At 63.4% G+C, this 10,222-nt stretch overlaps 1 protein-coding gene across 1 annotated transcript in view; it reads right to left on the bottom strand.

The window, feature by feature from the left end:
- The window catches only part of BCL2L1 (BCL2 like 1), a 13,463-nt gene extending 3,633 nt beyond the window's left edge, over nucleotides 1-9,830 (bottom strand). Inside the window, exons 1-3 of the mRNA XM_026042206.1 lie at nucleotides 9,813-9,830; nucleotides 9,611-9,677; nucleotides 7,799-8,463 (exon numbers count right to left, since the gene is read on the bottom strand). Coding sequence (XP_025897991.1) covers nucleotides 7,799-8,350 — 552 coding nt within the window. The 5' untranslated portion in view covers nucleotides 8,351-8,463; nucleotides 9,611-9,677; nucleotides 9,813-9,830. The remainder of the gene's footprint in view (nucleotides 1-7,798; nucleotides 8,464-9,610; nucleotides 9,678-9,812) is intronic.
- Between the last annotated feature and the right edge of the window lie 392 nt (nucleotides 9,831-10,222).

Here is a 10,222-nt window from a genome sequence, read left to right as displayed (position 1 = left end):
GCTCTAACTGTTATGCAAATTGCGGCTCCAGGGAGGCAGCTGGCTCATCTCCATGACAAAGGGCAGCCCAGCTCCCACCGGGAAACGTGCAGGAAACCTCTGGGAAACGTGCTGGGAAGCATGCGGGAACCCATGCGGGACCCGTGCAGCCCCTGGGGCGCTCCCGGGCCAGGAGGGACCGGGCTCCTCCTGTCACACCGCTTTCATCAGCAGCTCCAGGGAGCCCAGAGCAACCCGGGCTCAGYCCTTTCCAACACGGAGAAGCGGCACCCCCGGCAGCTCTAACCCCCTTCCCTGTCCCAGCGGGAAGACGCTGTCCCCGCCGCTCCTGYCCCGCGGACAGATGGTGTCTGAGCCGGCTCCCGCCGCGGCTTCGCCCTTCTCCAGGGCCACGATGCCGGGCGCTTGGGCCCTTGTGGAGCTGCAGCGCAGTGCCCACTGYAGGGCTCCYGTGCAAGCAGGCCCTGGTGCAAGCCCGGACAGCTGCAGCGCTGCCCACCTTGCTGCAGCGCTGCCCATGCACCACGGGGCTCCCGTGCAAGCAGGCCCTGGTGCAAGCCCGGACAGCTGCGCCGATGTCCCAGCCGAGGCGAGCGGCCGCTCACGCGCTCGCACGGCGCTTCCCTCCTCGGGGCAGAGCGGGGCCACGCGCCGCTGCAGCAGCCCCGGCGCCTTGGCARGGAGGGCAGCGTGGCCCCGCTCTGTCCGAGCGGTTGGGGTTCTGGGACACCCCATTCCGCCTCCTTGGATGGGCACACGGCTCTCCTGCCCAGGAGCCGCCTGCGCTCCCGCCTTCCCGGGGGACTTCAGCTACATCCCCTCTCTTCCCACTCCGGCCTCAGCGCCTCACGAGGCTCCTGCAGCCCTTCCAGGCCTCTTGAATGGAAAAGGGGAAAGGGCGGAGGTTGAGGAAGAGGAAGATGGGCCGTTTTCACTTCCTGTTAGTCCTTATGAATTCTCAAGTGCTTCACCCGTGAAGTGAAGCTGCTTTTAGCAAAATCCCGGCTGGCTCGAGGGGAGGAAGCGGCGCGGGCGGCTGCTGCAGCACGGAGCAGAGGTGCATGATCCCRTGCGCTCCCTGGGCACGCGCTGGCACCGGAGGAGCCCGGGAAGCGGCCGGAGCAGCTCGGATGGGCTGGCTCAGGACACCAGCCCTTGTGGCAGGGCCCTTGCAGCACSGCGCTCGCTTACGGGCAGCAACGTCCCGTTCTCTCAACGCCCGGGTTACCCGTCAGCAGCAACAGCCGGGCGCCCGCGGCCCCGAGGTACAGACGCACACGTCATGTCACGTACTGCCGCCAGCCCTTCCTCTTGCATCAGAGCGTGCGGGAGCCCTGGCCGCCTGGAGCGCCAGCAACGATGGAGCTGGGAGCTGCGCGCGGCAGCAGGACCGCAAACACAGCACAGCCGGGGCTGTGTGAGAGCCTGGCCTGGCCGGACGGATCCCGGCCTTCCCGGAGGGATCCCGGCCTTCCCGGAGGGATCCCGGCCTTCCCGGAGGGATCCTTTCTGGACTCTCAGCCTCTCCTTTTCCTCCACGTGTCTCCCAGGCCAGCGATGCTGCCAGCCCCTTCCGGCAGCCCCCGTGCCCCACGCGGCTCCCTGCACCTGCATCTTCACTGCTGCCAGGCCTGCTGCGGCTTCCGCCYGGAGCGGCTCCTGCCTGGAGCCTCCTGCTCCCACCCGGGCCCCCTGCTCCCGCCAAGCTGCCGGTTGGGATACCCGCTTCCAGCCCAAAGAGCGCCTGGCTGGCAGCGGGACAGGACCACAGGAGCCGGGCCCCGTTCCTGCKCCCACGGGGACACCTGCGCAGTGCCTGGATCCCAGGGGAGCCCCCGCCCGGCTCCCACGGGAGGCTCCGCATCCTCCCAGCGGGATGCTGATGTCCGCAGCGATGTGCTACCCCCGCCTGCTTAGGGCAGGGCTAGGCGGGTGCAGATGAAACCCAGGCTGGGCACGGGGGAGGATTAAGGTGGGAATTCAGGCAGCTCGGCCAAGGGAGCCACGCGGGCAGCYGGAGCTGCTGCCGCCAAGCAGGGCTTTTTTTTTTCCCTTCTTTGTAACTAAATTAAACATGACGATAAAATAAGCAAAATACCTAAAAATAAGGAATAAAGCGAGCGCTTCTGCAGCGCAACTAGGTCACGCTGGGYGGCACGTGAGCGCGCGGGCGCCTCCCGCGCCGCTGCCACGGGCGCCCGGAAGCCGCAGCTGCTCCGTGCCCGGCCAGAGCCACCTGCCAACGGCTGCGCCGGGCCGCGCCGCCCTCGGCGCCCACCTGGGACGGGGCTGCCACCCGCGCGGTGTCCCCAGGACGCGCCGCGGTGTCCCCGGGGAGAGGCTCTGCAGGGCCCCGCGCCCGCCAGGCCGGTGGCCAAGGGGAGCCCGTTGTCCCCGCGCGGGACAGGGCAGCAGGCGGGGGGTTCTCCCTCACGAGCCTGCTCCTCTGCGGCCTCGGGAGCAGCCGTGTGGCGGGAACAGCCCTGCGGAGGCAGGGGAGGCCGCGGCCGCCTCTCTCGTGCTCCAGGACACCGGAGCCCTGAATCAGCCGGGGAGGCTCCTCCAAGCCCGGAGCTGCCCGGGGCTCCCCAGCCTGGGAGGCCATCGCGGGCCCCTGTGCCGTGCTGAGCAGGGCTGCTCCGCAGCTCCCGCCCGGAACGCTCCGGCCTCCCGCTTCGCAGGGAAGCTGCTCCTAGGGACTCGCTAGGCTGGGATGTGGCCACTCCTGCAGCCTTCCACATGTGGGTGCAAATGAAAGCAGAGCAGCCCAWGCAGAGGCCACGACGCTCTCCCCAGCAGCCCTGGCCCAGAGGCTGACTCGCTGYAGGGCTCGTGCTACTCCGGATCACACGCTGCCTCCGCGATGCTGCTGCATTCCAGGAGCTGGGCGAGCGCTCCGGGCACCCCCCAGGTGCAGGAAAACTGCCGCTTCCAGCATGGAAACGAGCCAGGAATGCCCAGATTCAGGCAGGAACCGGCACCGACCCCATCAGAAAGAGCCCCGAGCACAGCAGCAAAAYGCAGCACGTTAATTTTGTGACTTTAGCTGTTTTTTTGGGGTTAACTGAAGCTATTTACAGAGCTCTTTACACTCAACAGAGCGAAGCTTCTCCTGCTCTGGAGCAGGAGCCAGGCCGAGAGCTCAGCCTTCCCGGTGCCTGCTCCGATCCCCCAGCCTGGGAATGGGACTGGGCAGCACCATGGGTGGAAAGGCAGCGGGGAAAACAGCGGGAGCCAAACAGGATGGGAAGCAACAGGGCGAAGCCCAAAGCTCCGAAAAGGTGATTTTYCATCTTTCACTTTCTAGCAGCAGGAATGCGGCGGCGGGGCCAGACGGGAAGCGCCCGTGGAAGTCATTCCAATGGCATTTCCTGGAGCGCGCGGCAGGGAAGCCTCCCAGCTCGCAGGCTGCCAGAAAGCTGCGCACGGAGACGGGACCTCGCACGTCCCCTCGGCCGCAACGCAGGGCTGTGGGGACCTGCACCAGGGTCCCAACCAAGATGCCAASTGTGCCAGCAGCTTCTGAAGCCGGGGATGAATCCCCCTTGGTGCTCCAAGGGGATGCGAGGGAGCCGCCTGGTAGGGAGAACAGTTTGTCAGCACAAACAGGTGGTGACAACGGGGACACRGGCTCAGCTGCGAGGGACGCGCAGCGCTAACCCGTTAGGGAGGAGGCAGCAGAAAGCGCCAGCTCAGGGGAGCTGAGGCCACCAGCTGGGCTCCATCTCCGGCCCGGCGCATCCTTCATCGCCTCCACCCCCTTCCTCGCGCAGCCGCCGCCGAAACCGCAAACGGGGCCTCTGGTGGAGAGGGGACGTGTGGGTGCCCGGACGCCCCGGCACCCAGGGCACCGGTGCCGACAGGGCAGGCTCGGCAGCAGCAGCTCCGCGCGCAGAGGCGGCTCCTTCCCTGCCAGCGCGGCCGGCGGGCGCCCCTTCCACACGGACCCCCGGCCGGGCTCCTCCCGGGGCTCCGAGAGCAGCCGCAGCAGAACCGGGACCTGCTCCGGCCTCCCGCTGCCCAGAAAGCTGCAGCCGGCAGCACCCATGGGCACAGGGCAGCCGGGAGCTGCCAGGCTCCCGGGATTGTCCGGGACATCCGGACGAGGGTTTGGGCCTCTCCCTCTTCCTAGATGCGGGGTGTTTGGCAGGAGGCTGCACTTAAAGGGCAGTGTTAAGAGTCCAAGCTCCAGCAAAGCCCACGTTACAGAGTGCTGCACGGCAGGGAGCGGCGCAGCCTCCCAGCCTCCGGAATGTGCAGCGAGGAGGAGCAGCCGCAGGTGGAGGCGCAAGGTCAGGGAGCTCTCGGGAAGAGYCAAGGTTTGCCTAGTTCTGAGCCTGGAACCAGCCGGGAGGCTGCAGCTAGAGCAGAGCATGAAATCCCAGCCGCACGTCTGTCATATGACACAGTCTGAATCATTTCCTATCATTCAAGAAAGCGAATAAAAAAGCTAGAAAATGACTCTGCTATATTTACATCCTCAAGGGTTTTCCCCACGCAGAACCACGAGCCTCCATCCCCCTGCCGAGTGACACAACACAGAGACCAGCACCGGCCCGGGGCGCCGCTCCAGCCCCCGTCAGCTGTGTCCGGTTATCCGGATTGGGGAGCGCCAGACGAGCACCAAGACGCTGCCCTGGCCGCTCCGACACGGAGCCGGGATGCCGGCGCCCACCCGGAGCCGGGATGCCGGCGCCCACCGCACGCTCTGCCAAAGAAAACCCCAAGTCCACAGGGCTCCCAGCAAACTCTGCATGCAAAGCAGGCTCCAAGTGCAGATCTAGCCTTGAGGGAAGGGCTCTCCTCCCTGGAGGCTCGCAGCCGGGCAGGACACTGCACACGGACGGCTGCAAGGTGCAGAGCAGAACCCAGGCTCRTAGCTGCTGCTTCTCTGCCGGGTTCCCAATGCTCCTCGTGTCTCCCCTGCTCCGCTCCCCTCTCCGCCTCGGTTTCCTGCAGCTCCTTTCAGTGCTGCKGGGTTCACTGTTTAAAGTTTACGGCTGGTGGAATTTGGTCCTGGTCAAAGTAGCTGCTGCAGGAAAACATCCTACCCCCTGCGGATGGCTCATGCAGGCAGCAGCTCTCTGCGGGCCAAGGCTGGTTATTAAATCCCTGCCTCGGGTTTTTGTTTGCTTCTTTTCCCAGTGGCAGGTTGTGGAAAGGAGAGGAAATGCAGGCATGGCCAGTAAACAAGTGTACACTGCTGTGTACACTTGTTTAGTATACAAGTGTATGTCCTTAGTGTACAAGGACAAAACAAGTGTACACTGCTGTTGTGTAGCAGAATTTACCGTTTTTCCCCTCAAGAAAATGGTTTCTCGGGATACTCATGCAGTGCGAAGGGGCTGTGTTCGGGCTCTCCTGGGCATCCACTCTCCTGCGTCACCTACACCAGCCGAGACTGAAGCGGAGCTGCTGCCCACCGGGTACTGCAGTGCCCACCGTGGTGCCACCACAGCCCTGCGCTCCTTCCCCTGCGGAGAGGCTTCCCAGGGAGCGGGACGCGGTGATGCCGGGAGCACAGAGCGGGTGCCTTGGCCACGGGGAGCCTGCTGGGACCCGCATCCCCTGCATGGGATCTGCCTGCCGGGACCCGCTTGCCAGGACCCACAYCCCCTCTGTGGGACCCTCCTGCCAGGACCCACAYCCCCTCTGTGGGACCCTCCTGCCAGGACCCACACCCCCTCTGTGGGACCCCCTGCTGCGTGGCCAGTGAGCCCCACTGGAGGAGCCAGTGGGAGCCCTCGCTCTGCACAAACGGCGCTGCAGGAGCGCGGAGGAACAGGGGAAACTTCTTCAAAGGAGAAATAAACGGCACCAGGGTAAGGCTCTTTGGGCTACAGCAAGAGCCTCCCTGAAACAGGGCATTCCCGGGAAGGGGGCACCCGCGGGAGCCTCCCTGAAACAGGGCATTCCCGGGAAGGGGGCATGTGCCAGGCACCCGAGAGCCCTCTGGGCCAGCGCCCTGCCAGGTTGGCACAGGTGCCCTGCAAGGAGGGCAAACCCTGAGCCCATTCCAAGCTACAGCTGAATTGTTGCAGAAGCAGCAACATGAGAGGTGGCTGCAGCCCTGCATCCTGCCCGGCACATCCCACTCCAGTGCATCCCATCCCAGTGCATCCCGGGCCTCCCGGCTCCGGGAGGAGCCTCCTCCAAGGTTACAGGCACAGAGCAAGGGTGGGAAACGGGGCTAACGGGGCTCTTCAAAGCAGGGGCTGGGGGGCGGGTTGGATAAAGAGCAGGCCTGAGCCCTCTGCAATCTGCTGAACAAATATTTGCTCCAAACAATGAATTCAGAGACAGACAGACTCACAAAAAATGAAGACTCTTCACTGTGATAGTTGGCTGGGGGTGGGGAGCRGGGGGAGGCGGCATTTCATTCCCACAAGCAGGGACCAGTGATTTTCCACCAGTGATTTAATCTAAATCCCCCGGAGAGTTCATTTACAAAAAATCAGATTGCATTAGCGCCTAGGTCTCCAGGATACAACCCAATCCGTCACTAACAGCAACAGCCACACCAGCGCRCAAGCCTCAGTTTGATCACTCAATTCCGAGACTAATCTGTGGTTTAAAAGCCAAAGCTGGAGGTGGGGGAAAAGCTCAGCACTGGGCCAGGGTTATCTGTTGGTCGGGAGTGCTAATGGGCCGGACCTGTCTGCTGCAGCGCCCGGCTATTAACCGAAACCCAGTGGCTCCCAGGGCTGCCCCACCCAGGCAGTGCCCTGGGCAGCCGCATTCCAGGGATTCCTGCGCCCTGGGTGCACCGGATCCCTCTCCCTGGGTGCACCCACTCACCTTTCTCCGGGAGCCCCGGGGGAGCAAACCAGGCCCAGCGGCTCCAAGGGGCTCCAAGGGGCTCCCGTCTCCTCCCTGCACACACTGGACATGATGGTCCGTGCCGACTGCCACGCTGACCGCGGCGCAGACCCGGGCTCACCAAGGAGCACGGCAAGCAGATCCCCACCATTTAAGAGCTAATAATTGACACCGTGAACTCTCTCCAGTGGGCACCAGTAAAGGTTACATCAGCAGGGAACCGCTAAGACCCAGAAGCAGGAGCAAGAARCAGACCAGACATCTGCAGCCCATATAGCTCCCACTGGCAGCGTCCCACGCAGCGCKGCACGGACAGAGCCGGCATTTCAGGAATGCTTCCTGCAGAAATGCTTATTCATGTTAATGCACAGCCATGGGAAGCGGCCTGGGCTGCGCTGCTCGGGGCAGCTGGGGAGAGCGCTCCAGGGCAAGCACGAGGCGGCCGCAGCTCCGGCACGGCCGCACACCTGAGCCCTGCTCTGCACCGCTGCAGCCCCAGAGCCCGACACGAGCTGCCCCACGAGCCCCAGCAAACACTGGTGTCACCAGCCCCCACAGCAGAAGGCAACTGCGCAATGAAGAAGTAGCTATTACCCCACCGGGCCACAGGGCTGACCCTTCCGCGGGCTCACGGAGAGGAAGCTCCGCTGCCTGCTGTTAAATGGCACCAGGAACACGCCTAAGAACAAGAGYGCCCTCAAACACAGGCTGGATTCCCAAAGGCTCCAGCAAAACCACCTTTTATGCAACATCCAAAGAGAGAGGGATGAAACAGTAGGTGTTCCCGTTTCATCACGGTGGACTGACCCTCTCGTAGCACAGCATTAAGAGCACAGAGGACAAGGCCATGCAGCAGTTCATGCCACGCCACCTTGTACAGGGCACGGAGCTGCAATCTGCTTTAGTCTGACTAGCAGCACCGACGGCCTCGAACAAGTGGGACGCAACGAGCTACCCCCCCAGGGAGAAGAGCTCTTACCCATCCGCCGTTCTCTTGGATCCAGGGATCTAGATGGTCGGTCAAGTACGTGGTCATCCAAGCTACAATGCGTCCCACCAATACCCGCATCTCCTTGTCAACGCTCTCCACGCACAGCGCCCCGCCGAAGGAGAAGAAAGCCACGATGCGGCCCCAGTTGACGCCGTCGCGGAACAGTTCGTTCACCACCTGCTCGAAGCTCTGGTAGGCCGTGCCGGGGGTGATGTGGAGCTGCGAGGTGAGGTCGCTGAACGCTCGCCGGTACCTCAGCTCAAACTCGTCCCCCGCCTCTTTCAGCGCCTGCCTCACGTCGGCGGCGTGGACGATCTCGCGGACTTCGGGGCTGCTCCTGTGCACAGCGGCTCCGTTTACTATGTGGCTGCCCGGGGGGTGCCAGGACGGGCTCCCGTTGAGGACGCCGTCCACCTCGGGGTCTACCGCAAAGTCAGTCCTGTTCTCATCCTCCTCCTGCAGCTGACTCCAGCTGTACCCCTTCTGCGAGAGCTTGTAGGAAACAAAGTCAATCACTAATTCCCGGTTACTGCTGGACATTTTTCACACTAGGGAAACTCTCAATGAGTCCATGGTCCAGAGCACAAGCAGATCAACACACTTAGCAGGTCCTGACTCCACTCTTCCTCAGGCCTGATGAAAGCATTTGACCTCTGCGCACACAAACGGTGAAGAAGAAAGGAGAGAGGCACGGAAACAGTTAACATTCCAGCTTTTGAAATGCATTCATGCCATTAACACCAATAGCTTATCATTAAACTGAGATCAGGAGGCAGCGCCCAGAGAGGCAACCGCCCTGCCGAGGGGGTAGCAGTCAAAGGCACCAGGACCCCCGGCCGGGGTGAGCGCCCCCCGGACCCCCTCCACGCCGCTCACCGGTCGCAGCTCTGGCCCCGTGGGCGGCCCGGCCGCAGCTCCGGCTCTGGCTCCGCCGGGCCTGGAGCGCAGGGAGGCAGCGCCGRCGCCGCCCAGCCCGTTAAAGGGCCCGGCTGCCCCGGTTGCCCAAGCGGCCGCAGGGCTCCCGGCGCCGGCTCGGTGTCACGCAGGGTGTTTCTCCTGCCCAGGCACCACGGATCCCAGGGGAACCCGGCTGCCGCCGCCACCACCCGGCCCCGCTGCCTCCGAACGGCAGAAACAGCCTCCCGCRTCCTTCCTGAACCCCAGCAGACACAGCGCTGCTCTCCCTCGGGCAAAACAGGGGAAAGGAAAAGAAAAAATGGTTCAAAATCTCCTACAAGAGGAGGGTGCATGAAGCCCGTGCAGGAATTCTGCCCCAGAAGGAACGTACAGGGTTACCAGCCAGTGCCACCTTTACAGTTCTCAGCACAGCCCTAAATTACTGAATCATGAAAGGCAGGGACAGAAACACCCCCAAAGGAAGTCTCCTAAATACAGCAGTGTGCCAGCTCCTGTACTCAGATGGAACTGCTATTGCCTCTAGGATGAAAGGACTTTATACTGTTATTTGTCAGAGGTCTCTCCATAATAATAATAATAATAATAATAATAAATATGCTGCTACTCCCACAGAGCTAAGCCCCCTCCCCAAAGAAGGGGTGGGCAGAACCTACATGCACCTCAAGGATCTTCGCCCTGTGCATTTTTCCAGCACTCGTTTTTACCGCGAGCAGCTTCTCCCGGCTCAGAGGCTGCTCCGCACCAGGCCTGCAAGGGAGGCAGAACAAGGCTGCTTCCCTTTCATCTTCCTTTCCACGGGGATCTAGAACAATAGGCAGGATGCACTGGTCCCCCAGCAGGATGTGGGCTGYGGAGCGAGCGTGTCCGCGTTTCGGTACTCACCCCCGCGAGGAAACCCTGGAGAAAGCTCCGCACTGGGAAATCGCGGCTCCTTCCCCTGCTGGACCAGCTGCATTTGAAAGTTTGGATTAGAGTAATTTGACACTGGAAGAAGGCAACTCCCCCGCCCCCCCCCCCCCCCCTCTCTCCCCAGCCCTGCAGGAACCAGAGGCTTCCAGGGGCTTCTCGGGGCCGCCGGCGAGACCTTGGGCTCTTCCAGGATTCCCTAGTGCTCTGTCACCCGCAGCAGGCGCAGGGATGAGCGCCAGAGGAGCGAGGTTGGCTCCGTGTCCCCCAAGACACGCGGATACCCGGGATACCCGGGAACGGCAGGAGCCGGGAGCGCGGCCCCTTCGAGGCCGGAGCGTGGCGGGCTCTGCCGGCCTCGCCCCTTGCACAATTTATTTTTCGTTTTGCTCAAACCCGGCCTCTTGAGTCAGCGCCGCCTAAGAGGAAAGAACGAGCTCAGGGGCGAGGGCTGACGAGCAGGATCTAATCTCGCAGCCCGGGAACGCCCGCGTTATTCACYGCGCCGCCAGCGTCGGCGGCGCCGAGCGACGCCCGCGAGCCCCGCGGGGGCCACGTACCTGCGGCGGCGGCCACGGCGGCGCGGCG

This window comes from Nothoprocta perdicaria, unplaced genomic scaffold, assembly GCF_003342845.1.
Source record: "Nothoprocta perdicaria isolate Ctin4 unplaced genomic scaffold, notPer1 scaffold_3, whole genome shotgun sequence".
NCBI lineage: Eukaryota > Metazoa > Chordata > Aves > Tinamiformes > Tinamidae > Nothoprocta > Nothoprocta perdicaria.
This window is presented reverse-complemented; position numbering and strand designations above follow the sequence as displayed.